The sequence below is a fragment of the Aythya marila genome, assembly GCF_965140915.1.
Source record: "Aythya marila genome assembly, chromosome: 2".
Lineage (NCBI taxonomy): Eukaryota > Metazoa > Chordata > Aves > Anseriformes > Anatidae > Aythya > Aythya marila.
In genome coordinates, this window is record NC_139043.1 from 44660750 (window position 1) to 44688411 (window position 27662).

A 27662-nucleotide genomic window follows, 5' to 3' on the forward strand; every position below is an offset into this window, starting at 1 on the left:
CCGAAGTGTAAAATCCCAGAGTGGTACAAGCTTGTCAGAGCACAGCACTTTTACTCTCAGAGAAGGAACGGGGAAAAAAACAACACAACAACAAAAAAAAAACACAAGAGAGATCAATTGTGGTTTTACATCAAGTATATTTCGTAATTGTATGTTAAAATATGTACCCACATCATAAAACACTTTAAAAAAAGAAGTATTTTTAAATGTATGTACAATAATGCAAAAATATGCCTAAATATGTATCGAATGCAAAAAAAATAAACCATTTAATAAAATCTCCCTTCCAATGTCCCCCTGCTCTTCAATACCTTAAAAAAAATGAAAGTTTCCCATTTCTTTTCCTCATTAAAGAAACAGGAGTTAAAACACAAATGATCAGACGGACAAAAGCAGTGCAAAGCAGACACGTAAGAATGGAGAGGCATCCAATTCAGCTTCACGTTCCCCCGGATTACACCACAACTGTGGCGTCACTTGGCCTATGTTACTAAATTTGGGCTTAAAAAGTCAGCCTTGTGTTCAACCTTAAGAGGCTACCCGTGGCACTCATTTTCCATTGGAGCAAAAAAATAAGTTAATGATAATCCAGCTAAGCACCCTTTAAACCCCCTTAAACAGGGGTGAATTTCATCGTAGGCAAATATTTCTTGTTCTGTGTAATCCTGCCAAGCACGGAGATCACATCCAACAAACGATATGGACTAAAGTCTACCTGGACATCTGTGGTGGGAGAGAGACTTCTGCCGTTGCACAGTTGCTTAGGAATCTCTGCTTTCTGCATCCTCTAGGAAACTGCAAACACAGCTGTGGTCCTACAATTTCGTTAAGTCCAATATCTTGCATTTGTGACCTTGCAATTTCACGAGCAAAACAGGCTCCTATGTATTTCTGAAGATGTAGGTCTGAAGGTCTGGATTAAATGAGATGCTTCAGTTGTATGAGAAAATGCTGATTTGGTTCCTGTTCGGTGTGTTCAGGTGAGCGATGTAGATCCTTTATCTTACTGGAGTAACTGCCCTCAGAGTGCAGTTGGCCCGTACATGAAATACAGCTCTTCTCTGAAAAAGCAATCTGAAGGGGCTTCAGTATTGCTCCCCATACAAAAGATGGCAGGAATTGAAGCTCTGTTTAAAAAAACTGCTTATAAGGCACTGGTGCAGCAAGGTTTGTGACAAACATGGTTTTGTGATTTCTCCTTTCCAACTGTTTAAAAGCATGTCCATTAAATCAATCATAAATAGCAATAAAAACACATTAGAAAAGTCCCAAATCAAACAAATCAACTTAGTGTTGAAACATAATTTATAACAGTCCCACTTCAGTGCACACTCTAGCTCCTGAATTCTTATCATTATTTTCTTAAATCTCACTGTTGACTCATGCTCACCCTATATACAACCCCCTCGCCCCCCTCCCCTATCCCTGAAGACACACTGGGCTGATTATCTTCTGAATATCTTCTACAGACAAGAAATTTTTAGATGACATGATGAAGTTACACATTAAAAGCTTACAGATGATGAACAGACCGGAACATAGCGCCATATATTGGCTTACCTATTGTACATAGCTATTTAAAGCTTTTAAAGAATAAGAATATGGACAAAATATACACTTGATTCACAAAGTAAAACAGCCCTCGACATCCAATATTTTGCAGGGTTATACATTCCTTCTACTCAAATTCCACACGTGGAACTGTTCCTGTGCCAGATCCTCTTGTAAGCAATTTGATCACTTCAAGGTAAATTAGTTCTTCCATGTATAAAACAGCAAAAGCTCAGCCTCTAGTCATCGCTGTCGCTCCCAGACTCGCTCAACTGCAAGTCATTTCCTTTGGAAAACAAGAAAACAACAAAACACAAGGCGCAGGTAGGCGTTAATTCGCATTTCACTGCAATGAAACCAAAGAACAGTCAACATGCACGCTGGAAGATTTAAGTAAGAACACAAGAACTGAACGCTAGCATCACCTCAGTCTAATGGAATTGCTCTCCGTGCCCGAGAGCACCAAGAGCTGCATCATGGCCTGATCCAGGCCAGACGGAGCCTCCTTGGCTCCACAGCCACCAAGGCTGCTCCCCACGGGAGGGCAGAGCTCCTCTCACTAGCAGCTGCAGGAGGAGTTCACAGCCTCCACCCGGCCAAGCTCCTGTGCATGGCTCCAGGACGAGGCACTGGGGAATTCCCTGGCTTTCTCGACCCAATTAAAATAGATTTTGTTGCTGTTGTTGTTTTAAGGAGGATTGGGCAGCCAAGGCAAGGCCTCCGTGTGTCAATAAGGCAGCAGGAATGTTAAAGCTGTTGCAACTCAAGGCTGCTGGCTGAACTGAGCTGACACAGGGCGTGAAGGTGAAGGAAGGCCAGGGGCACCCCTCCAAAGTGCAGAGAGGACTGGATGTGGAGCAAACCTCCAGTCTCAGAGCCCATCCTGCAGAGCATCTGTGATTTGGGGACAAAGAGGAGGTAAAAGGGTGCAATAATCACGTTTGTATGCTGGTAACCAAACCTAGCCCCTTGAATGTTCTCCCCTGACCCTGCCTCAAACACAGGTCCTCGGCAAAGCAGGTATGCAGCAGCTATGCCTTGGATTTCTTAATCTCCTTTCCCCTCTTGGGGAAATGTGGTTTAGGGTTACCAGTGACTTGAATACTCAAGGTCAGGCAGAAACCACTGCCTGAAAAGAGAAGTAGCTACCTCAACAGCTCCTACATTCTCCTGGGGTCAAAGGCTTCTTGAAATTTAGTGACCTATGCAGTATTGTAGTCATGGCCGAAAGAAGCAGGGCAGGGGCAGCTCACACTCAGAAACAGGGACATGAAAGAGTCCCACTGACACTGCTGAACTTTGGAATTCACCCAAGGGTCTCCTCTAGCATACAGTACTGACAGAAGCACTGACTGGCCTCTCTAGTTTTCCAGCAGGCCTTTTCAGTATTGTCTATATAACATCTAACTTGTCTTCTTGAAGCTGGAAACCCTGTATTTATCTGCATTTAAACTCCACCAGTTCACTGTGCGTGGATGCGAAGAGATGTACTCAGAAATGCCTCAGGAGGAATTAAGAACAATTTATGATAACTAAGCTCTAGTTTCATGTAAATGCACTGAACCTGATCTAGCAGAAGGGAAGAGCAACACAGATGTATACCATCTGCCCAGGGAGAGTCCAATATGACAGAAATACTTTTTAAATGATGGAGTGAGTTTGTAGTGATTCAGTGCCTTCAAACATTAGAGCTGTGATGTTTTTAAGTGAGTATTTGGCAAACATTCAAAATATCCAAATCGTGGTATTCATGAAAACACAACTGAAACCAGCACAGTATAGAGCAAATCCTCTGACAAAGCAACACTGCTAATAGCAAAAACAAAGAGACCGTGCATTTGTGATCACAGGACAGCCTTGTGTCATTCACAATTCTCCACAGGCCTTTCACTGACACATGTGGCAATCCCACTATTTATACCTAATCTGTGTTTTCACACTAAAGTGGTTCCCATCCTCCAGTGCCCCATATCCCCTGCACTGATGCTCTTCTACCCACTCTTTCCAGCTGGAGGCCTGAATCAAGGCTCAGCATGGCCGATGGGGGCCATCACATTGATGCCCATGGGCTCTAGACCAGACTGAAGCAATCTCCACACCTTCAGATAGGTCTCAGCCTTCTGTTCAAAAAATCTGTCCACATATTTCAGCCAGCGCACCTCCCTGGGACTACTGTTCAACCAGCTGTACTTCACGGAGTTCGCTTAACATGCTAAGAAAATGAGTGCTCTCAAGCAGCTTCAGCAGTGATAGGATGCAAGGATTTACTTACGGAGCGTGTTCATGAGCTGATTGCTTCCTTGTGGCCTGCTGGTGCCATTAGCAACAGCATTCCTGTTGTTATACTGCTGGTGAGGTGGCTGGGAAGGGGAAACATGTGCTGGCTCTTCCCCCTCACTGCTGGAGCTTTCATCTTCACTCCCCGATGAGCTTTCTGAATCCGATGAGCTGCTTCCACTGCTGCTGCTCATCTGCTCGATAATTTCAACCTCTGCTCTCAGCTCTGAAAGAAAAGGACATTCATCTGGTTGAAACCACGAATAGGGCCCCACGGAATCTGGGCAAAGAATGTGAAAATGCAAGAGTTTTCTTGAGCATAATTTATCACATCAAAATACCTCACATGAAAGGGAGAGTCAGGAAGGAAAAACAAGAAATTATGACAACTTTTCAACCTAATTGTTGCAGCTGAATTTAAAGAGCAGCAAAGATAGTATTATAAAAACCTTCACTTACTATCTATACACTTTATGCTCATGAAAGTGCTTCCTGCTTCATTATTTTCCACAAGTTATATGCTCTACATACAAAGTAAATAAATTTTCTGATCAAATTTTACAGGCCAACAGCAAGCCCTTCTTTTATTAAAAACAAAACAAAACAAACAAACTTTTAAACATGCAGGAATTTAAATTCTGTTAGACATCACTGACATTTAGGCTTTTGGAAAATGCAATGAGAGAGAGAGGCCACAACGGGAACTGCCTTAAGATAATGTATGAAACTGCTCCAGCACAAAGGCACACAACTCACTCTAATCAAACCTGAGAAACAGATAAACAACACCAGATAAACTCTGCAGTGCAGCAGATGAGAATACATGAGAATATTCACATGTTGGACTAGTAACAGTACCCTAACCTGCTACAGAGCTCACAAGTAGCCAGGAAAAACAGACTATTCTGAAACTGGGAAGTCATTCAAGTTAGCCACACCTCACTTTAGGGTTGCCAGTGCAGAGAAATAGGGGAATACCATGACAGCCTCATCGGCAAGAGGTGATGCTGGCTGAACAGCCAGTTACCAAACAGCCATTAAGGTAAGTCACCCCAAACCAATCCACATTGTTAAACTTGTCATCATTACAAGTGTCCTAAATACTATTAGAAGACATTTTTTGTATCCACCCAAAAAGTCAAGTATCCAATGACTCAGTTCGCCTAGGCAGGTTTCCAAGAGGGAACCATATCCACACGCATGCCATACAAAGTACGAGAAACACTCAAAACATAGCCAGCCCATCGTTGTGGTAGTAGCTCTAAATCCACGTTGTGAGAACTCACAGCCCAAAGAGACAAGAATGAAAGAAGTGAGAGACAACACATGTACTATCATCTCTACCCAACAAATGGGGAACTGATACCAGGCAAAATTCACCTTCGATCAAGCTTGTGAGTTATTCAGAGTTGCCAATTTTAAACCTCCAACTTTTCAATTTCAAAGTTCAGAGCTCAATTTCAAATGTTATAGTTATATTGAATTAGAGGCATATTGAAAAAGAACAACCATGTGACTAAGTCTGGCTGGGTATTTAGGGATAGTGGGGCTGTTGCCCCAACTTAACTTCCTGAAGCTAGATCCCTGACTAGAGCACCTGTGTTTTTTGTGCTTTATTAGTATGCCAAGCAAAGCTTACTCTTTCATCTCTTAAGACATAAGAGACTACTGGAAGAGGGATGAAGAATATATGATTAGGCCAACAGAAGATACAATTTTGTACTGTAATGCCTTTCTCCCTCTGTCCCTCCCAAAACAGCCTTGCAGGCCTTAAAAAATCCATTTCATGGCTGGAATCTGATACACATACAAATGAGCACTTGTAAGTCACTGCTCTCAGCCTAACCATAGCTAAGATTTCAAATTATAAACGTTCTCTGAGTTCAGGACTAAGAAAGTCACAGAAGAAAATGGGGAAAAATAGCTCTTTCCCTTATAATATATATACACACAAGGGTGTTGTCCATGACAGTGGTTAGGGATGAAAACTCAGTTCTGACACCATTTTCTAATCAACTGTCGCCTCACAGAGGCTGTTCCTTCGCTTTCTTTCAGGTGTCTTGTCTCTTAAATCATCGAGTCTAGAATTGTGAATGTCTAATCTATGGGCAGATGAGAAAAACATAATTGTTTCCACAAGTGTTATGGTAGTTACTGCATCATTGAAAGTTTCAGGCACAACTCCAGCAGGACTACTAAGAAAGTTTGTTCAAATCCCTCATGTCACCCTGCCAAAGACAATGGTTAAGCCAACAATGACACCAAAGCCTTCCAGGAAGAACACATCTACTTTAAAACTGTCAGATTTTGCATTTCCAATTTGCCTGTTACACTTAGTGCAGTTACAGGTATTGAAGCCTTGGCTAAATGCTTCCTTGTGGTGCCTCCAATTAAAATAGTTGTGCGTGTATGTGTGTGTACATATACCCTAAGCTGGACAATGAAAAAGTCTTATCACTTTTCGCTCTGCAAGATCAAACACCTTGTTGATGAACCTTTAAGGCTTAAAAGATGACAAGAGTCAGGATGTGCCACAGTTAGTTTGAAGAAAGCTTTTCATACAGTATGTTTTTGTACATTTACTTTAAATGAGTCTACATAATCTGAAAAGCCTGACATTGCCACGGGAACCTTAACTTTTGCATATTTCATGATAGCACTGTAGGCTTTCTTTCAGGAAAAGAAAACAGCTTACTGTCTTATACTGGCAGTCCGTGCAGTTTTAGAGTAAGAAAAAAATTCAAGGTCAGAAATCATCACAGAAACACAGAACAGCCTTTCTCAACAGGGCTCTTTTTTTTCTACGTATTTTGTATCAAATGTCCTAATCTCTTTCAGTAATCATGGCTAAGTGTTCTTGCCTCTTCTCTCGACTCCAAAAGGCTCTGCAGGATTTTTAACTGAAGTCCTAACCTTGGGCTGCAAGAACACTAAGGACTTTTGGAAATAAAGTCACTCAGCTTTATGAAGTATGAGGCTGTACATTCATAGCAGAATAATCACTGTTAATAATGGTATGCAGGGTGGATAGAAATCAACTTGATACTGGCATTTTGAGTATGCAGAGATGGCAGCTAGAAGATGCAGTATTTTACAGTGAAGTGCAAATTTGATTGAGAAGTCCTTGAGAGACAAATACAGTTCTGTGGAATAATACTTCCAGGACTACGGCTGCATTTTAAATAAACAAGATCTGCTCAGATTTTTAAGCACTGAATTTATAGTTTCCAAACCAGAAATACATTTTGGTGTTGTTTCAGGTACCGCACACTTAAATTACGTCAATGTTATTAAAAACATTTCTGTTGTGGTCAAGTATATCTGATAAATGCCAGTAATTTCATGAACATAAATGACTGTATTGTGGTGTGTGTGTCTAAACATTCACTGCTTAATGAAACTTGAGCATAGGCAGCCAAGTATTTGAACAAACAAGCTCTTACCCTCTCTGTTGTTCCCTTCAAGCAGGAGGACAATATAAAAGCTTGCACAGGAAAAGACTCTGCTAGTGTGGGACCCTGGAGACAGCCTCCCAAAGGTCTCCTGCACGGAGGAAAGTACTGGCTCAACTCCCACGTGCTCTGCTTCTCTCCTCAGGCACTGCTGTTTGGACAGCTGTGTAACGGGATGGATGAGAGGACTGACCTACCTGGAAGTTCATTTCCCAGCTCATCTGTAAGGGGAGCTGTGGGAATGCACAGCTGAGTGTAGTGGAGGTAAGCAAAAGCCTGCACTGAGGTTTGCTTAAAACCATTGTTAAACATCACAAGGGCTATGCATCTTACCACACCCTTGAGTAGGGCATACTGGGAACAAAAAGAGTGCCATAGTGCCACAGAGATGCTTTTAACCACCTCCTCTGAGGACTGTAAGTTCTGTGCTGTGTCCATTGAAGAAACAACAGAGAATTTCAGCTATATGTTTATTTATTTTTAATAGAAAGGAGCTAATTCATCCAAAAGGAAAACCACTGCTTGATTGGAAAGAATATAGTCTTCACTCCCGCTAGTTTTCCTTTAATGTGCATCTTTACGGCCAAAGATTTTCAAGTTCTGAAGAGACTATCTCACAGCTTTATATTTAAGTTTTATTATTTTCATTGTACAATGGTGCCATTTTAGTTCTACCTTTCCCAAGTAGTTTCTCACGACATAAATTGTTTAGTAATGCTGACACTGTGGATAATCAATGATTATTTTCAAGGGTACCAAAAGCTTGAGGATTGCTTAGAATTGAGGAGTGCTTTAGAAGTTAAAAATAATATATACCATAAGCAGAAAGAAAACTGCCTGGGTATTTTTGCTTTCTTCCTTTATGGACCTTGAAGAAGTCTCTATGATATGCCAACTCAAAATTCTATTTTTAGTATGAGTCAGGTGTTGTTTGGCTTGATTTTGGAAACCAAACTCTACAGGTTATTTGTTTGGAAGTACTTCCCAATAAAAAACAATCATGTGGAAAAAAAAATCACTAGAACAGTTTTAAATAATGTGACTTATTATTTTAGACCACTAGAAAATGGTCATTGCAGAACAGATGTTGCACCAGACGAATACAGAAATTCTGTTGTGACAACATGACCTCTATAAATTGCTGTAAGTATGTGAAAGAGTGCCCACATGGTTAAGTAGCTTATTATACATCACAAGTAAAGACATTTAAAATTCACAACTGACTGAATTCTTAAGTTGATATATAACCTGGTATCTTTCTCCTTACCTATTGCACGGAAAATAAAAATGGCAATGCAGCTAAGGGAACTGTAGCTAACAAAGTCTCTGACTTCGATTCTGTCTGCTGACCAGATCCAGGTACTGCAAATACTACTGCTGTGAAAGCGTGAGACCAGTCAGCACCTATACAGACACACAGACAGCTTAGCTGTAAAAGCGTCACCCAGTGATTACCAAGAACTGAAAACAAAACAAAAACAACATCAAAACCTCCTAAGCTCTTACCATAGGCTAGGAAATGAATATAGGTTAAGTCTGCAGGCAAAAATAGCTATATGGGACAAGGGAAGAGACCCAGAAAGAAAATACTAGACAGAAAGAACAATCTTGAAATAAAATAATTCTGTCTGATGCCAGACAAGAAATCCAAGAGAACCAAATAAAAATTAAAATTTAAAATTATCCCCATTTTGACTGTATTAACCACAGAAAAACCAGGTACCACACCAGCAGGAAAGGAAGGACTTGGGCCAAGAAAGTGAGCCCTGCCCACAGCGCAGCACTGAAACAAAGCATTGCTTGAGCAGGAGACAAAGTTGGGCCAATAATCTCTTGAAGTTCTTCAAGGCTCTTAAGGACAATTAAATGGCAGGTGTGATAAAAGCCAAAGAGGAGTGGTTGTGGTAATGGAAGCTGTGCAGTTGTTTTCTCTCTCATCCCTCCCCTATTAACACTGCTTGGCATGACACAGACTCCAGGTCTCCGATGAGATCGTGGATCAGCATTTGTTGTTGTTGTTACCTAAGACACCCTTTCAGCCTTTTAGCATTCAGCTGCCCTAGCTTCTACCTTTTGAATCCACACCTATTGTCTTCTTCTGAGAACAGAGAAATAGTTTAGAAGAGAGAAAATAACCTGGAAGGAAGAAGCTCTCTCCTGCCAGAGAAGATTGCAGCATAAATGCCTATGCTGGCAGAAGAGAATAAATAATTCATTAAGATACCTTAAAATGAGATATAAAGACAACAAACCAGCTGCCAAGTACCAGCTTTGAATCCCTGTATGTTCTAATGTGTTTGTATAAATTCTAAGCCATAGTTTTTATTAAAAAAAGAAGAAAGGAAGCCGACCAAAACCCAGGAAGCTACAAACCCTTCTTTACCTCTCTTAATGTCATCCAGTTGAGGCTCAGGTGAAGGGTTATCTTTCAAAGGAGAAGTTTTAGGTCCAGTTGCTGGCTTGGTTGGGGCTCTGAACTGTGAAGGAGGTTGAGAGGCTCGGGCAGATTGTTGTTCTATTCGGGCTTGGATCTTACTGCTACCCTCTGCTCTGAAACAAGAACCAGAGACATTCAGCAGGGCTGTGCAACCGTGTTCAGCTTTTTCAGTATCCTCGTGCTAATGCATGATGTGTGACTTCCTTTTGAACATTGCTTTATAAAGCTGAACAGTGATTGACAGGTTTCTGTATGCAAAACATGCTCTCAACAGCAAATCTGCATACTGCATCCTTACAAAATATATTTTCAAACCCAGATGTTTTTCAGTGTTGCCAAACTCACTAGCTGAAGAACAATGAAGGCTTTAATTTAGCAATTAATAGTTGTATTGTTAAAAAACAATTAGCAACCTATATATAAAAAAAATCCACTCAAAACAAAATCCTGCTTAAAACTATCCTAGCAAAAGGAACTATTTTCTCACTTGCAATTGTACAGTCTCAAACTGAACTCTCTTAGAGGTCAACCTGACTGGAGCAATCAGTTTGCAAGCATTTGCTCCATTTTTCATTCACTTGCAAGTGAATAGAAGTGATAAAAAAACCAGTTTAAGATATTTCCTTAGTGGAAAATCTTCCACAGAATAATGTCTAGCCTAGCTGTTCAATCCAACTCAAGTGCTTCTTCATTTTTCTGAATCAATGATGTGATTCAGATTGTAGAACAGTCAATTATCCTTGCAAGAAAAACAAAACAGAATGTATTCAGGTCCCTCTATGATACACCATAATGAGGTTTAAAGTATGTAGTGTATTTGTCATAAAGCCTTTGGGAATATGTCTGTACATAGAATAGTGCAGAACCAGCTGGACATTAAGAGCTCAGTTCTGCTTCTAGGATGGTCCCAGATCAGTAATATGACATTTTGTGCCTGTGAGCTAATCCCACCAAGAAAAAAAGTTAAACTAGCCTATGTGGAACTTCTTGGACTTCAGCTAAACCACTAGTGGTTACCTGAGCTAGTACATTTAGTGTTAACTAAGGCATCTCTCAGGATTCTGTGATTCTTTCTCCATGCCACATTGAATGATAGATGCAACCTCAAAAAACAGAGCCACCTCTCACTCATCATTGAAATGCTGCCTTTAGATACCACATTACTACACTTTACATTAGTCATTTACAGTAGAAGTGGAGATCTGGGGATATACTGTCTCCTGTGAAAGATAAAAAGATAAAAGCAAAAGATTGTTTCCAGTATTAATCATGCTCTTGGAACTACAGAAGCCTTTATGTAGAAAAAGTGCAATTACTTCCCTGGGAATGTAATCAGGATGTTAACACTAATAACTCTGCTCCCACAGGGTGTCCACAGGTCGTTAAAGATCAAAGTAGCCACGAAAAAATGCCACTTCTGAGCTAGAATACCGAACAGATTAAAAAAAAAATAACCATTTCTCAAAACACGAGTCTCCAATTTTTTTCTACCCTACCTCTGCTTAAGAAAAGTTGAAATACTTTAAACCTTGACAGAGCCAAAACTCAGTGGATCCTAAACACCCCATTGAGCCCAAGTTCTCCTTGCATTTCTGTGCTTCTTTCTGACTTAAGCTTCACCCAGACAAAGCCAGCAGAACTTAAATTGTTGGCATTCCACATCTCATTTATAATGTGCTCATATCCACTGGACAAGATGCCTTGCCTCTGAATGCCACATGGATGAGTTTTCACATCAGTGACTCAGAGTGTTACAACCCATTTACCTTTAATTCAAGGTGGTTTTTGGCAAACTTCCAGCCAACTCTTGACAACCTGCAACCCACGTTTCTGTTAGCTTTAGCAGCTAAAAGCTCAACACTGCAGTAAATGTTTTTTTTTTTTTTTTTTTTTAATGTATCATACTCGTAAAATTGTTTAAGAGCTTCTTCTTTGTGAGACATTTGAATAACCGCTTTCTCTTTAGATTTAAAAAACCTGTGGCTCAGTGGTGCTGGAAGAACGTGGTGCAGAAGCTTCAGGCAGCTGCAGAACAGCAAGATTACTAAAAATGTTTTGACTGCTCACTTTGTAGCATTTGTGCAGTGAAGTCAGAATATTGGGTCAGAAAGGATTTCTGGCCTCAGCAATTCCAGGCAAAACCTCACAACCATAATTCCCTCAGTTTTCTTTTCCTCTCCTCAGCTGGAGGCTTTGGACTTTTGCTCTGCTCTGTATAGCATTGATCCAAAACGATGATGAGTGTTTCTTACACCTTAATAGCATATTATTAAAGCACCATGACTCCCACAGGAAGCTGTAGGGAACAAACCTATGAAGTCCAACAATCCTTTTGACAGCCTAACATTTCCATCTTCTATTTCAACTAACCAGAGATTCCTGAAACACATTCCATCTTTCAGCCAGCTTCCAAACCTCCAAATCATCAGAGGTGTTTTATTGCAAACTATAATTACGTCCTTTCAGCAGCTGAGAATTTACAAATTCTTTACTCTTGGATTCACATTCCCAATAGCTATTTGCATTTCTGGCAAGATAACGGCCATGTAGAGCTGATAAAGTTTAGTAAGCAAACATAACTACAAAATAAAAGAAAATGGGGTTCAGGTTTGAAAGACAGTGTGAGCAGGAAGCCAGCAAAAATTTGTCCTCTTAACTTAGCCCTGTCACCAGCTTTACCTTGTTTTCTTGACTTGAATGCTGCTACTAAGTTTTTCCAGTACATATTCCCCAGTGTCATGATTGATAATAAGCACACAGTCCTTCTGATACGGCCTTTTATTTCCTTTAAACACAGTCCTTGGAGGAGTTGAACCCTGGTATCAAAGAAAGAGCACATATTTATTTGGTTATATTCCCCTGTCCACAAGTTTATAAACACTAAAACAAATGTATGCACATACTCTTCTAATTAGGAGACTAAGTAGCTAATATTTAGTTCTTTCAGAAAATATTCATTCATGAAAAGGGAAAAATACAGTTAACACAGCAGAAACAGACATTTTCTCACAGCAATATTGGTGCCTTTCATCATTTTAAGTGTCTCTGCAGTGACAAAACATCTTCTCCTTAGTTGCCATTACTTACAGTTCTCCTTCCCAAAATGGCAATATAGCTGAATTTGCATAGCTGATTCTGACGAATGTCAGAAATTTCTGCCCAAGAAATCTTGGGTTTGGATAAGAAATAAAATTCTAATTACTCTTGTAGCAGAACTACTGCCTAAAGAAATATGTGGTCAACTGAAAAATAATTTAAAATGCTTTGCATTTATTCTATGAGGTGAAAAAAGAAGACAATATTTAAGAAGACAAGTTTTACAAGCAACTTCACAAACTATGTAAGAACAGCTGCCTTCTTCAAACTCAGATTCGCACGTAGAAGCTGAGAAATTACACAAAAATGTTTTTTCAAAAACAAATGGGGTATCTGACTCCTTCCAGAAAGTCCTCAAGTCCACACAACACTGCATAGAGCCGTATAAATCTAACGGCTTAGACCGAGAGGCAATAAAGACAAATTCATGTGGTCTTCTACATTGGCTAACAGATATTGCTGAGGTTAAGCTACACTGTAGTTTATTCACACAAAGGCAGGCTCATACACCTGGTTTTGGGGTTACAGGAGGCAGATTCAGTTATGGTCTACCTGCACACGGCAGCACGGACACGCATCTGACCGTATCAAAACAGGACATGTTGCTCTACGAAACGTACTGAAATAAGTTCTCAGCTTTGAGCCCTTCTCAAATTTCTCTGTAACGTAATGCTATTCTACAAAAGAAATTTTAAAAAATGTTTCTTCATATGCTTCTTCATACACGCAGCAGGAAAGCAACTGAAATCAGGGACAAGAGGAATACATTTTATTCAGAGTAGCAGAACAAACAAATTTTATCTACTCAGAATGAAATCCCTGTTCTCAATACTGCTAATAAGTAGAATATGTTTAACTCTGAAATGGCTTCAGAATAGTCAGGGCAAACTGTTTGAATTCCCAACAAAGAAAGCGTAAGATATACAGATGCGATTCAGAAAACATCAGTCTCATGAAAGTCTAGTCTTCAAAGGCATTTTACATTTTTATCATTCCTACATTTAAGAGAGGAAAATAACATTTAAGAGAATAAAAAGCAAGCTGAAAGTCAAAGCCAGCTCCCTGTTGACAAGTAAGTCAGGAAACATAAAACACAAATTTAATGAAAAATGATCAAAGTTTGTTGGCCATCGTTCTGATGCCTAGAGGCCTCTTAACTCAGAAAAGACTGCAATTTTGGCTAAAAAATAAGCAGAAATGGAAGTCCTACCTAAACAAATCAATAGTCCCATCCATTACTTAAAATTAAATATTTAGTTTATGTTAGTGCCTAAACAACGCTGGTTACGGATTCTGATGATTACAGGACAGAAGGCGGCAGATGGAACAGGTGACATTTAACCAGGTTTGTTAAAACAGATTTAACCCTTCAAGTATAGTTTCTTTTTAGAACAAACAAATCCTTCATTTCCCCAACTAAGACTGTTTATCAAATGCAAAAGCCACGAGTAGAAATAGTGTTTCAAGTTTCCCAAGTGGCAAGGGACACGAAAACATCTCCACTGAACAAATCATCAGACAGAGATATCCACAGGGATCAGGCAATTTCAAAAAAACAAATAAAAAACAAAACAAAACAAACAAACAAAAAAAAAAAAAAACAAGCCAGAATCTGAATCTTGCTTGTTGTTATGGAGCTCAGAAGCAAACTGGGCTACAAGAAATTTAAATTTGGTAAACCTTGTAAGGATGAAGTGGCCCCAGAACTTTTCACTCTGCTTCATCATACCCAGTGTTTCCCAGCTCTTTCTGCTGAACATACACACCACTTCCATGGAACAACATACACCCAGGGGCTGCACTTAGTGCAGCTAGCTCTTACCCCTCTGGAGCACAGCACAGGCTGAAAGCCACTCATACTCATGGGAAGACAAACAAATTAAACTTGTCGGTAGAGAGATTTGGAAAGGGATGTTACAAGCGATGTTGTTCACCACAAAAGATGAATGAACAACACAGTTCCCAGTCAAAGATGAATGGCATTGCTATTAAACATTGTTGCCTGCTCCCTAACAGCACTACTGAGCTCTTCACTTCTATAGCCAAACAAAAGCACACAGCCTTCTGCTGCACTAAACGTGACCAAAGCCATATAAAAAACAGGAGCAGGGGAAGCAGGTTAAAGCCTCATTCAGTGGGAATTACCACAGAACCATCACCTGCCAATTAAAAACACCAACATGCTAGAAAAAACACCACCACGAGGATCTGACACATGGCTTCCAAACTGCTGGGTGCTCCCCTGCAACCACCAAACCTATCTGCATCTGTGCACACTGGTTTATTGGCTTGACACGTAGCATTAGCTTCAGCTAATAAATAAATCCGGTTCCAGCATGTAAGCACTTTCTTTTGTTTTGGGAAGGCAGCCACCGAGCCCTCAATTACAAAACAACTGCATCTATAAAGAGTTTGAGCACTTGTTTTATTGCTGTTTGACCATCATCCTCACGCTATAGATCTTTATGGCATAATTTGAGGAGGAAGCGGATGGGAAACCACTTCATTGTCACTCAGTAGAAAATTTCCTCTTGCTTCCATTGATAAAGCTCAAGGCAGGGAATGGTCTGTGCTATCTGTACACGTTATTGCAATGAGCAAGCTCACGGGCTTACCCATGGCTTCTGAATATCACACGTTGACTAAACCTAAAGTTACTCTGCCTTTATTCTTTAAGGTGTAGCACTAAAAGGGACGGAAACCACCCTAGAGCTTCAGCTAGTAGGCAGTCTTCTCGTTCATCAAGTAATAACAGCAGGAAGGAATCAAAACAAATGCTCAAACTGGAACCTTACAAATAAAACCCTTAACAAAGAGTCAATAGTATAGTCCTTCCCCCACGCACCGTGCTGCTAGTCCGGCTGCTCAAATACTGAGCCCACCTGTTTTTTACAAAGAAAGAGAAAAAGAACATGTACAGTAGAAGATCTATGTTGCAAAGTTCTTCAAGTAAACAGGGAAACATGTAGCACACTTACTGGAATATGTGGCAAAGTGATGGTTACATCGTCTCCTTTACCAACTCGGAGCTCCCCTTCACAAGATGTATCGATCGAGGCCGGCTTAAAATCATCTAAAGAGGAAAATAATGGTGATTATGTTTCCAAGAGTCTTGAAGCCGTCAGAATGCTGCCCCGTAAAAAGTCACTGCACATTCACTGTGATTACAGGGAATGCTAAAATACACGGTAGTTTACAGCAAGGGTGTAATAACGCACCGGTACAAAGCGTCTGTGCTCAGAGCCCCAGCCACGTGATGATACCAGACTCTACATTTGCTTTTTAAAATGAGCCAGTTTCTAGACAGTGTCTGGAAGACCAAAAGAAGGCTTCTCCAAAGCCCAGGCTTTTGGTGACCTGACACACAGGTGCAAAACTGTGCCAAGCATCCCAAAGGGGTAACAACTTCGAGACCCAGGGCTCTGGGTGGCTCCTGCCAGTTTCAAACCTGAGGACTGCATCTGTGGCAAAGATTAATTTAGTGAAATCAGTTCATTTAGCCTCACTGATATTTCTGACTACTAACAGGCATCTTGCCTTCATAACACCTCCTTAAGATTAGAGGAGACCTCGGAGGAGCTCCACACAAGGCCAAAGCTGCTGTGGATGGAGAGCATGACTAAGTTGAGAGAGTTAAAGCTCTAAATTAGCCCTAGTCTCAAAAAAATTGCTGCACTGTAGAGAATGCCGTGTCCCCCAAATAATGGGCTTCTGTTTAGTATATTTATTTGAACCAAGAACATTTTTACTTAAGTATGTTTAACTTCAGTATGTTCCCCTCAATAATTCTGACATGCTGATGAGCCATAAAAAAAAAAAAAGTAACATTTTGACAGGATTTAGACAAAGTGAAATAAGATTATATATATATATATATATGTGTGTGTATATATATATATATATATATATATAAAAAAAACTCTAGCATCTCTGGATATGAAGCAGTGCAACTATGGTCACCACCAAGACAATTAATTGCTGCATTAGTTAAGACATTCATATCTCAGAAAAAAAAAAAAAATGTAATTCCACTATGAAAAGCATATTTGCAGGGGAAAAAAAAACATTAAGGGGATGTTAATGTCTAATTGAGTTTTACTTTGACAGCACAACAAGCAGAATTGGCCACACTTGACTTAATCCTCATGCCTTAACTGCCAGACCAAATCACATCCCTCATTTTCATCTGCTCAGTCTATTTCTAGCTATTGTCACCCACCTATTTTATGTGCAAGCTTGCTAAACAAAACAAACCAGCTGTAGAAGAGTAAGTGGCATTGCCAAAAAGGGGATCTAGAGTTTCAGCAGAGCAGTCACTAAATGAAAAAGCTCATCGTGTCACGCTTCTTTCTTAGGTATCAGTAAAACAATGTTGCATATTTGCTAAGAGCAACTAATTGCTTTCATTTTAGAAAGCTTATTAGGTGTGCATGGCTAATTTTGTTGAGATGGAGCACACATTTCTATCCAAATGTAATCACAACCCTTTTTTCCAAAAGTCAAATGGTTTCAGATGTTTTCCAATGGTAACCCAGTTTTTCAGCATGGAATGTCATAAACATTACAGAAAATAATAAAGCATTTTAAGAAGGCACGGACAAATTTAGCCTGCAAAATCCTCTTACTGTAGTTTGCGTGAAGAGGATTACAGGAATAATATTGCACTTAGATCCCAGATAAATCATTCCAGATCAATGTCTAGAAAAATAAAGTTTTAACCAGAAAATCAAGAGATCTCACTTGAGTGTCACTCACTGAAAACACACCTCACAAAAAATTCTTTGCAATAAAACTGCCCTCTTTCACTTGTAGTCTGGAGCGCCTTGGCTTTGCAACCCCTTATGGACTTGATCAGAACTTGAAAGCACTGTCAATACTAGAAATACACTGGATTTCTATCTGGATACAGCTTGGGTTTAATTCAGAAAGTACCAGACTGCAACCTCATTTATCTGATGGTCAGGCTATTTGAAAACTAAATTATAAATGAAGATTTGCTAGCGTGTTAGTGCTGGCTAGAAGCCTTCCGTATTAGGCATAAACAGTTAAATACACCATACATATAGCATGGTATCCCTTAACATGCTGTAATTATGCATATCAGAGGGGTGAACCACACAAATTTAGGTGTTGATGCATTAGATGGAGGCTCACTGTTTAGGGAAATAGCTTTGCTTCAAACACTGATCATCTTCTCGAATAAAAGCTTGATCTAGAAAGTTTCTCTTCCAAGTCTCACTCAGATGAATGATCTCACTGGAACTACATACTCACACTGCATGAAAACAGGCCATGACACTGTGCCTAGGATCACACATCATACAACAAAATATCCTATTACCGACTGTACAAGTTTCCCACTTTAACATAAGGCTACTGAAATATGACTTTGGTATTGTTTTCACATACTGCTGGTGATTAACTACTTATTTTAAATGCTGAACTCATTTAGGGGAAGAAAATAGTGATTTCTTGCCCACAAAATTCAAGTACAGAAACACTGTGAGCTCCCCTTCAGAACCATTTCCTAATATGAAATAAAACGCACCCATTGCTAGGACTGAAAATGCACCCATTGCTAGGAATGAGCAGCTGGTATGATACCTGGTGTCTGAAAAGAAAACACCAACAAAACCAGATGATTACTCCCAAACTCTCTTACTGCTTAAGACCTTGCCTCATGCTTCGTCTCTCCCCTTCAGCATCACCAGGCATGTGGCAATACTGTGTGGCTCTGAGTCATTTCTCCTTGCTTTCCTGGAAAGTGCCTTAGTATCTAGATCGCTAGGAGGTTGCAGGGTTACATGTCGCCTCGGCATGGGCACAACCCCTGGATTTCAAACTGTGGCTGCTGATGAGAGGGAAGGGAAGGGAAGGGAAGGGAAGGGAAGGGAAGGGAAGGGAAGGGAAGGGAAGGGAAGGGAAGGGAAGGGAAGGGAAGGGAAGGGAAGGGAAGGGAAGGGAAGGGAAGGGAAGGGAAGGGAAGGGAAGGGAAGGGAAGGGAAGGGAAGGGAAGGGAAGGGAAGGGAAGGGAAGGGAAGGGAAGGGAAGGGAAGGGAAGGGAAGGGAAGGGAAGGGAAGGGAAGGGAAGGGAAGGGAAGGGAAGGGAAGGGAAGGACGGGGAGCGGCGCTCACAGCGGATGGTGTGGAAGGAGGCCTTGGGCCGGCGCTCGAAGCTCTCTCCCAGCTGCAGCGGGTGCTCCTCCTTGTCCAGCAGCGGGTTCGCCGAGCCGTTCATGGCCCCGCCGCTCTCCTCCCTTCCTCTCCTCCGCCCCGCTGCGTGCGCCGCCGCCCCGCGCCCTTCCGGGCTCCCGGTGCAGCCGGGAAAGCGCTCCGGGGCGGCGGCGCCGGCGGCCGAGGGGGAGCGGGGCCTGCAGGGGCGGCCCCCGCAGCTCCCCGCCCTCGGCAGGCAGGCAGGGAGAGAGGGACGAGGAGGGACGAGGAGGGACGAGGAGGGGCAGCCGGGGTGGCTGCGGCTTTCCCCGCGTGGGGTGCGCGGAGATCGGGTCCCCCCCCCCCGGGGATGCGCGCAGGGCAGGCTGCAGGGGGCTGGGGGGGTGCAGGGGACGGGTCGGTGAGCAGGGAGACCGGCTGGGCTTGGTTTGCAGCTCGATCTGTGGAGTATGGACCTTGAGCCTTTTTAGCATGCCGGGTAGATAGTGGGAGCTTTGCTGGTTAGGGTTATTTTGGGGGGTGTACCCACGAGGAGCCCCTCTCTGCAACCTTCTCCATCCTTTCTGGAGCAGGGGATGTGCTCTGACACCCGGGAACACGGGCAGCACTTTGACAGTTTTCTATCTCATTAGCACATCTGTATTTGATGGCTTTGTTTGCAGCATTGTTTGTATCATTTATGGTAACGCATCTAAACGAAGTACTGGTTTTTTTTTTTTTTCGTTAAGTTTTGTTGTTTTTTCCTCATTTCCATTTTTTTCCCATTTCCACTCTTTCCTCGTTTCCATTTTTTTCCCATTTCCAATTTTCCATTGGTAAGTTGAAGTACTGTTTTTACTTTATTTTTTATTTTATTTATTTATTTATTTATTTATTTATTTTATGGCAAGGCAGAGGTCAGAACTAGCTTAACATCAGCCAGAAGCTTTGGACCCCAGCCTTTGAAGAGCTCTTTTCATTGCTCCGTTTTTCTTAACCCATAGAAAAACAAAAACCACCTGCGATTGTCCAAACGGGTGCGGATCCTCAGGAAGAGGCAGGGGAAGGAGTGCTGACAAGGGCTGGCCACCGGCCTTGCCACCGTGCAGGTTTTGCTCTGTTGCCCAAGTGACGCGGTGTTACGAGTGCTGATGGTTTAACCAGTGTTTTCTCTCTGAGGTGAGAACAGGAAGGAGAAATGCTGACACAAGTACAGCAGCTTGTTTTACCAATCTAGTGGCACTCCATGTCATCTGGTTTTCGGTTACTGTTTTTTTTCTGAGGTGTTGCTAACTGGAGTTCACAAGAAACAAAGCCCTTCCTCTCCTTTTAAAGTCATTTTAATGAAAGAAGTTTAGATCTGCCACATCTTTCTCTCTTTTTTTTTTTTTTTTTTTTTACTATGCAGAAAGTAGACCAGCAGACTATCTTCTTTAACTTTGAAATCATTGTGATTGCTGTTAGTTTGGGTGGAATATTGAAATTACAAGAAGTCAGGTGGTTTTGCAGTCCATCATGTTTGAGATACCACCATAAAGCCCAAATAAGTGCACGCTGTAACTCTTCCTCCTTTTTTTTTTTTTTCCTGCTTCTAGATCCTTGGTTATTTTACCCAAGTTAAGTGATGGAAATAGATGTTAAAGAAATGAAAATCACCCTTGGGTCTTTGCTATTCATATCTGTGTGAAAGATTCAAGGATGCTCCATGAAAACACATCAGCTGATTCCTTAGACACAGTAACAACAGGTACAGAAGATGGGGCTTTCCAAAGAAAAGGCCATAGTACAAGAATCCTTAGCCCAGAAGAGGTTGAGAGACTGGCAAAAGATCAGGTTTTGGTGTCTGAATTCAAGCAACTGAAACTGGAAAAAGAGGCACAGAAGAATTGGGATCTGTTTTACAAAAGAAACAGCACCAACTTCTTTAAAGACAGACATTGGACAACCAGAGAGTTTGAAGAGTTAAAAGCATGTCGGGAGGTGAGCCCTGTACACTTTCTCTGTAAGAGACAGATCGATTGTTTTCAAATGATTTAATAATACTTCTAATTAAGCCCTTAAGGCAGGAGCTCTCACACATTAAGTGTGCAGTGACCTGCATAGCCTCTCTTCATATCAAAGATACCTTCTCAGAATCAGGTGCATCAGGTCAGTTTAAAGTTGACCCATGTGGATACTAAGAATGGAATCTAGAACACAGAGAGTCTATTTAGGACACATGTCTATATGGTAATACGATGTTTAAAGCTGCAAGTTGGAGCACTTCGGAACACAGCTTTAAAGAAGAGCACCCAGAATTACAGGCTAATTGCAAAACATCATTAAGGGGAATAGTCAGATGCATCTGTTGTTCTTTATTATCTGAATGAGACATGACAGAAATGGTACAGCAATCTGTTTAGTCATCTACCCCTTAAGTAAGTAATTAAGAAACATTAATACATTCTAAAAGGCTTTGTAATTTTGCAAAAATCAGGATTCTTCTTCTGTAGTGTCAAGATTATCCAATGGATGGCTACTTCAGTTTCTGAATCAATGGTAATTAAACTTGATTATAGCTTTTAATATGCTGATTGAACAGTGACTCTGCTGGTATTATGAGGAAAACAAAAATGATGTGCTTTGTTTTGGATTTCTTCCTCCCCAGTTTGCAGATCAGAAACTGACCATTCTGGAAGCTGGCTGTGGGGTTGGGAACTGCTTGTTTCCGCTCTTGGAAGAAGATCTGAACATTTTTGTGTATGCCTGTGATTTCTCTCCCAGAGCTGTGGAGTATGTGAAGGTTGGTGTAATGTTTGGAACCTCTTGTAGAGTGTCCTTAGAAGCTTATAAAATTACAAATGACTGGAGTGACAGACTTCTCTTGCCTTTCTTTATGTATGAAGAGTAGACTAGATCTGTCAAAAAATTTAGATTGATCTGTTTTGTAGAATCATGGAATGATTAAGGTTGGAAAAGACCTCCAAGATCATCTGGTCCAACTGTCCTCCTACCACCAATGTCACCCACTAAGCCACATCCCTAAGACCAAACTTTCCTTAAACACCCCCAGGGACGGTGACTCCACCACCACCCTGGGCAACCCGTTCCAATCTTAACCACTCTATCTGACAAGAAATTTCTCCTGATTTCCAACCTGAACCTACCCTGAATGACCAGTAATAAAGTCCTAAGTCTGGTGTGAACAGGCAAACGAAGGCTGTACATCCCCAGAGGCAGAGGAGAGTGTGGCGAGTGATTTTGACCCTTAGTTAAACTTCCTCAAATGGGTTCAGTGTAGCACCCAAACCTATCTCACAGCACTGGAAATAAGGCCAGGCACCTCTGAGCACTCCATGGCCACAGAAGAGCTGCTGTGGGAGACAGTCAGTGGCAGGGCCCCCATCAGCTGCCTCTGCCCCCAGCCTGACCAGCACAGCCCTGCAGAATGACCTGGGTACCACAGCCCCCTTGCAAGCCATCAGCTGTCCCTAGGGCTGTCATGAAAGCCTTCTTTTAACAGTATTTCTATATTTTTTAAAAATAGAAGCAGCAGTGAAAGAGAAATGGTATGTTTTCTGAATTGTCATAACACACATTCCTTCTCGACTTCCTGAGAACAATCTCTTCTAGAAGTTGTAGTTTCACTTGCAGTATTCAGCAATGAATTTCATGTTGTATTTGTCACTTAGTGGATGTTTATGTTCTTTTGCCACCATCTTTTGTGTTGTTCTACTAATTTTTTTTTTAACTTTTTTTTTGAAGTAACAAATGCTGCTAATTTTAAGTGAAAGCATGCTCTTTTCATTCTCCCAGAAAAATTCCTTATACAGCACTGAAAGATGCAAAGTGTTCCAGTGTGATCTTACCAAAGATGACCTTCTAGAAAATATACCAGCAGATTCAGTGGATGTTGTCACTCTTATATTTGTTCTTTCTGCCATTCATCCTGACAAAATGCATCTTGTCTTGAAGAACATTTACAAGGTAAGTATTTTAACATCTTATTTTACAGCCTTTAAAGAACTTACATGCTGTTTATCTTGAAAGTACAATTCTATTCTGTGAAAATAGCCCCACTTGTAATGGTGATTTGTAATTAACATTGTATTCATGGAAGGTATTTAGTTATTTTGCCTTGTAAAAGGGCTAAACTATGTTTTGCAACGTTTTTTCTTCTCATGGTACTGTGAAGTGGTTTGAATTCTAATCTAATGTATGTTATGAACACAAGAAAATGGTATCTCGAAGCTGGGACTTGGGCTTCAGGGTTGTATGATACAAATAATGTTTATGGATTGCTGAAATGTCTGTGTTGATAAGATACAGATGACAGCGAACCATAATTGACTTCCAGAAGATACAGTGACTTGCAGTTGGAACATTATTGTTATTATTAAACACGCTTGACCTGTGGTCATTCAGAAATGGCATGCTCAGAGATTAACGTTAATCTAGAGAGATTTAGCTCTCTGGACTGCCTTTGTTGGTTGATGGGCTAGGATAGGCCCTCACAGAGGGCAGTTTCAGAACAATCACAATTCAAATGTTTTAATTTCTCTGAGGTGAGCTTGAGTTATATATTGACTGCAGAGGGACATAGCCAACTTATTTTTTTATGTGTGTATATTTTTTTTATGTTATCAGATGTCCTGTTCATTTTATCATCAGTAGTTTGAAAAAGGAATGTTAGATTATTTTTTTTTTCATGCAACTCCAAACATTTTCTAAAGGTGGGATTGGTTCATCGCTCATGTACATGAAAAGGATAATTATTGTTTCTTTGTGGAGATATCTGGCTCATTTGTAGGTTTCTGCACAAAGCTGCAAGTGGTAAATATTCCTACAGCTGGCATTTGTTGAGGTAGGAAAGTTGCATGCATCAAAAGTCTGAAGTCAGAATGGCTAATGGCTGTGTATTTCTAAATACTGAACTCTTTATAGCTTGATTTCTTTATTGAAGAGCTATTAAAAAACAAACCAAAACAAAACAAAAGAACAATCTCACCTGCAAACCATTTTCCTGAAATTGTTCCTTTTTTATTTCTTATTATATTGCAATACCATTTCCCTGAAATTGTTCCTTTTTTATTTCTTATTATGTTGCAACTTTTTTTCCTTCTCACATTGAAAACATGTTATTGTATTCTAAATTTTATTTGGCAACGTTGTGTGCTAGACTGTATGCTAGTCAGCAAAGAAAATGCCCTGTTATGACTTCACTGTTATTGTTGAAGTGTACATTTATTTCTTTGCTTTTGAAGAGCGTTGCAAAAATCTCAATTAGCTGATAAGCATCCAAACAGGTATCTTAAAATACTTCATACCCCAGGGTTCATGGGGAAAAAATAATTTTGTGAGAGCTAACAATCCAGTTTTTATATAACATTTTTGTTGCACAGGGAATGAATTCAAAATATATATTGCTTGTGTATTTAACACGTTAGGATACCTTGACTTAGTTATGTGTGTGTCTATATGTGTAAATAAACATACATATGTATGTTAGATACATACATATATATATATATATGGCTAAATCAATCTGTCTTATTAAAGCATGTATGTATTACATGACAGGTATTAAAACCAGGCAAGTGTGTCCTGTTCAGAGACTATGGACTGTATGATCATGCAATGCTCAGGTTTAAATCTGGCAGCAAACTTGGAGAAAACTTCTATGTTAGACAAGATGGGACAAGAGCGTATTTTTTTACTGAAGGTAAGACATATTGTAGAGTGTTTTCTTTTCTCTTAATCATGTCTACAGTGCTGAGAAGTTTGTGCAGACATCCTGTTGAGATAGCTGTGGTCACTCTGCCCTCTGTTTCTTCGTAAAAATGATGCAAAAAGCGTTTCCATTTGATACTGTATTTAAACAGTCTTTTTGTTCTGTCATTGCTCTGAATGCTTTAGGAAGAGTAGTAATTGTTGCAGTTTACTGGTGGGTAAATGGAAGCACAGAGACATGAAGGAATTTGCTTAGACTCTCAAAATGAATTGAGATTATAGCTCGCCTCCTAACTCACAATTCTCATGCTAAAATTTACTGAACTGTTACTTCCCCGTATCAAATATAGGGCATTGTGTCATAAGAGCTGTGTGTTTATTTCTCTGGGCTCTTTGTTCTTTTAGTCTAAAGCAAAATACAGCCACTGAAGAGACCAATCTGAAGCCAAGCAAATGTTGTTCATATTTTATGACATAATGGATTACCTAATTGCTTCTGATATATAAAAACCATTAATCATGTTTGGGCTCTTTCTATTCTTTATGGGACAATGATGAAATCTAAGATAATGCAGGCTGTTCTCCAGCTTCATTGAAGCATTTCTAGAACTATTATTTACTGAGTGATTTTTAGTTCTACTTAAACAATTAGCTCTTAAAAGAGGATGGATGCTAAAGGGACCAAATTAAAAAGAAAACGACCTATCAGTGGAATTTTAAAACTCATTCTTATTATGTGTTAGGATTTGTTTCTGAATGAAAAATTCCTTGCTAGTGTGAATGTGTGCTTTGGGGGAAGAATTATGGTAGGGAGGGGAGAAGAGGAAGGAAGAAGAAAGAGAACTGATCTGTTAGCAATTGTTTTGCCTTGGGCTGGTCTGTGGTTCTCTCATGGACCACTTCTGCTCCTGCTTCTAATCCTTTATGATCTCATTCATCTCACTGATTTTCATATACATGTTGCTTAATGCCTGAGAATTCTTTGGTCACAGGGAATGTGACTCCATCATTCTTGCACAGTTTGGAACCAGTGCTTTTTTCTTTTATTTAGCAGAGGCGCTACGCTGGTACACCAGCTAATTACTGCATGGGATGATTTGAATGATGCCCATTTGCAACATATCTTGCCTCAGATAACGCCACTGGTCTTCCATGGCAGCGAATCCATTCTTCCACTGTTGGAAATAATCTTAAATTTCTGGAGGAGTGTGTGATTGTAATTCTGTTTCATGAAGAAATTGAACATGTCCTATAATGAGATTTCAATTGATGCACAATTAACAGCTGTTTATTTTTATTTTGTTGATGTGGATCTCCCATTTTAAACACACACTGTTTACAGCCAGTTCACGTGCTTTCATGGTGGGTTTAAGTTGATAAAATCCTGCATTACTGCCAAAGTGGGTGTTCTCCTTTTCCCCCTCAACACACCATGTCTTCTAGTGCTGGGCTGCCTATGCCTACCTGATCAGCCATTTCATCACACTCCTCCACCTGTGTACTGAAAAAATGGGTGTGCTTTTATTTCCTACAAAGTAGCACAAGTTTAGCATGGCTTAAATTTCTTTGGAATCATGCCTGAAATAAACAAAACAAGCTGTGGGAAAGGAAGGGTAATGAATTACAGTTAACACGACAAGTCAATAGTATGGGCAGCCCTCTCTGCTGCTTAGGTCACCTTGTTTGTGAGGCAATTCTGCCTTTCCAAATGAAGATATGCTTTGAGTGAGATTCTTTTGTTTATGAGAAATACTTTCAGTGCAACCTAGTGGAGGCTTGGTACCACCAAACCCACTTTGCCATTTTGTTCCTCTTTCTATGGAGCAATGGCGTGTGAAGGTCTGGTAACCTTGGGTGATATTCTTTCTCAAGCAGAGATGCATTTGTAAGGCTGGATCACCCCTGGAATATTTGGAGTAGGTGATGTATTCAGCTAGTGAGGTCCAGCTGCACAAAGCAAAAATATACTCCTGTTGGTCACAGGGAGAATGAGGAGGCACAATAAAAAATAACAGATGTGGCAAGTTTTGGAAACTAAACTGGGTTTAGTTCCTTTCCTGAGCTTACATCCCACTTTTGCAAGCTGTTTTGCTTAAGTAGATGTTTCCAGAGGAGTCCTGTATTGATTTTATTCAGTACAAGTGCAGCAGTCTGCTTGCAGAGAACAGCTTGAAATCCCAAGGCACGTGTGATCTTTCATGCTCTAACACATAAGAACATATGCTTATATAAATGCTGAGTAGTGTTTTAAAAGTTGCTTAAACAGGGTTTTTAATCTTTTTTTTTTGTCTTTTAGAGTTCTTGTCTCAGCTCTTCAAGTCTGAGGGATATGAGCAAGTGGTCAATGAATACGTGCACCGAGAAACTGTGAATAGGAAAGAAGACTTGCGTGTTCCAAGAGTTTTTCTTCAAAGCAAATTTCAAAAGCCTTTCAGTAAGACATAAGTTCTTGCTGATTAGCAATAGCATTGCCAATAGCATGTAGTTTTTCCTTGTACTTGCTCATCTGTTTGGTAAACCAGAAGTGACTCCATCCAGTAACTCTTGGTGGATTTTGCCCTCAGATATGAAATACGGATGTTAATTCTAATTAAAATTTAAGAGGTTTTGCAAAGCAGGACCCTGCTGAGTATCTGCATCTTGTTTTTATAGTAAAACCTATGCAGCATTGTTGGAGGATCAGGTAAAACAGACTAAATATTTTTTAACTTTAAGCTCTAGTTTTCATTATTTACTGGTATAATTGTTCTTATTTCCATTTTTATTAAAAACAATTTTAAAATAAATATAATTTGTTTCCTATAATTTATTTTTATTGTTGACTTGTTAATGTTCCGGTATTTCATCTGCTTTCAGCACTCATGGGGCTTTTGAGTATAACTTCTCAGATATGGGAATGAAACAGGCTTGGTCACTGGTATTTTTTGTTAAAAGCTGCTTCAGTATTTTAATAATAATCTTCTTAATGTTCTCAGCATTTTGATATG

The 27662-nt window shown here is 40.3% G+C and overlaps 2 protein-coding genes across 6 annotated transcripts; one reads left to right on the plus strand and one right to left on the minus strand.

Annotated features, from left to right (window-relative positions):
* EAF1 (ELL associated factor 1) lies at positions 1–19151 on the minus strand. Its single transcript, XM_082752873.1, has 6 exons — positions 18949–19151; positions 15792–15886; positions 12397–12533; positions 9664–9830; positions 3824–4054; positions 1–1837 (listed from the first exon to the last, which is right to left on the minus strand). Exons 1-6 carry the CDS (start codon positions 19049–19051, stop codon positions 1791–1793), a joined length of 780 nt encoding a protein of 259 aa, XP_082608999.1. The 5' UTR covers positions 19052–19151; the 3' UTR covers positions 1–1790.
* METTL6 (methyltransferase 6, tRNA N3-cytidine) lies at positions 19140–27505 on the plus strand. 5 transcript variants are annotated; one of them, XM_082752868.1, is made up of 7 exons: positions 19140–19226; positions 19971–20145; positions 20562–20946; positions 21614–21748; positions 22762–22932; positions 24526–24667; positions 26972–27504. In XM_082752868.1, exons 3-7 carry the CDS (start codon positions 20665–20667, stop codon positions 27118–27120), a joined length of 879 nt encoding a protein of 292 aa, XP_082608994.1. In that variant the 5' UTR covers positions 19140–19226; positions 19971–20145; positions 20562–20664; the 3' UTR covers positions 27121–27504. The 5 variants fall into 5 exon arrangements, with proteins under 5 accessions (XP_082608994.1, XP_082608997.1, XP_082608998.1 ...); XM_082752869.1 differs by lacking the exon at positions 19140–19226 and adding an exon at positions 19273–19802 and having other exon boundaries at positions 19878–20145; XM_082752871.1 differs by lacking the exon at positions 19971–20145 and having other exon boundaries at positions 19153–19226; positions 26972–27505.
* Positions 27506–27662: the final 157 nt, after the last annotated feature.

Bases quoted from the DNA above. Each gene is read 5' to 3' on its own strand.
- EAF1 (XM_082752873.1), bottom strand. From the start codon at position 19,051: ATGAACGGCTCGGCGAACCCGCTGCTGGACAAGGAGGAGCACCCGCTG. The intron at 4,055-9,663 runs GTAAAGAAGGGT...CTTTTCTTTCAG, and splicing joins ACTGGATGACATTAAGAGAG to AGCTGAGAGCAGAGGTTGAA. The intron at 1,838-3,823 runs GTAAGTAAATCC...TGTTTTCCAAAG, and splicing joins TCAGCTCATGAACACGCTCC to GAAATGACTTGCAGTTGAGC.
- METTL6 (XM_082752868.1), top strand. From the start codon at position 20,665: ATGCTCCATGAAAACACATCAGCTGATTCCTTAGACACAGTAACAACA. The intron at 20,947-21,613 runs GTGAGCCCTGTA...CTTCCTCCCCAG, and splicing joins AGTTAAAAGCATGTCGGGAG to TTTGCAGATCAGAAACTGAC. The intron at 21,749-22,761 runs GTTGGTGTAATG...TCATTCTCCCAG, and splicing joins GAGCTGTGGAGTATGTGAAG to AAAAATTCCTTATACAGCAC.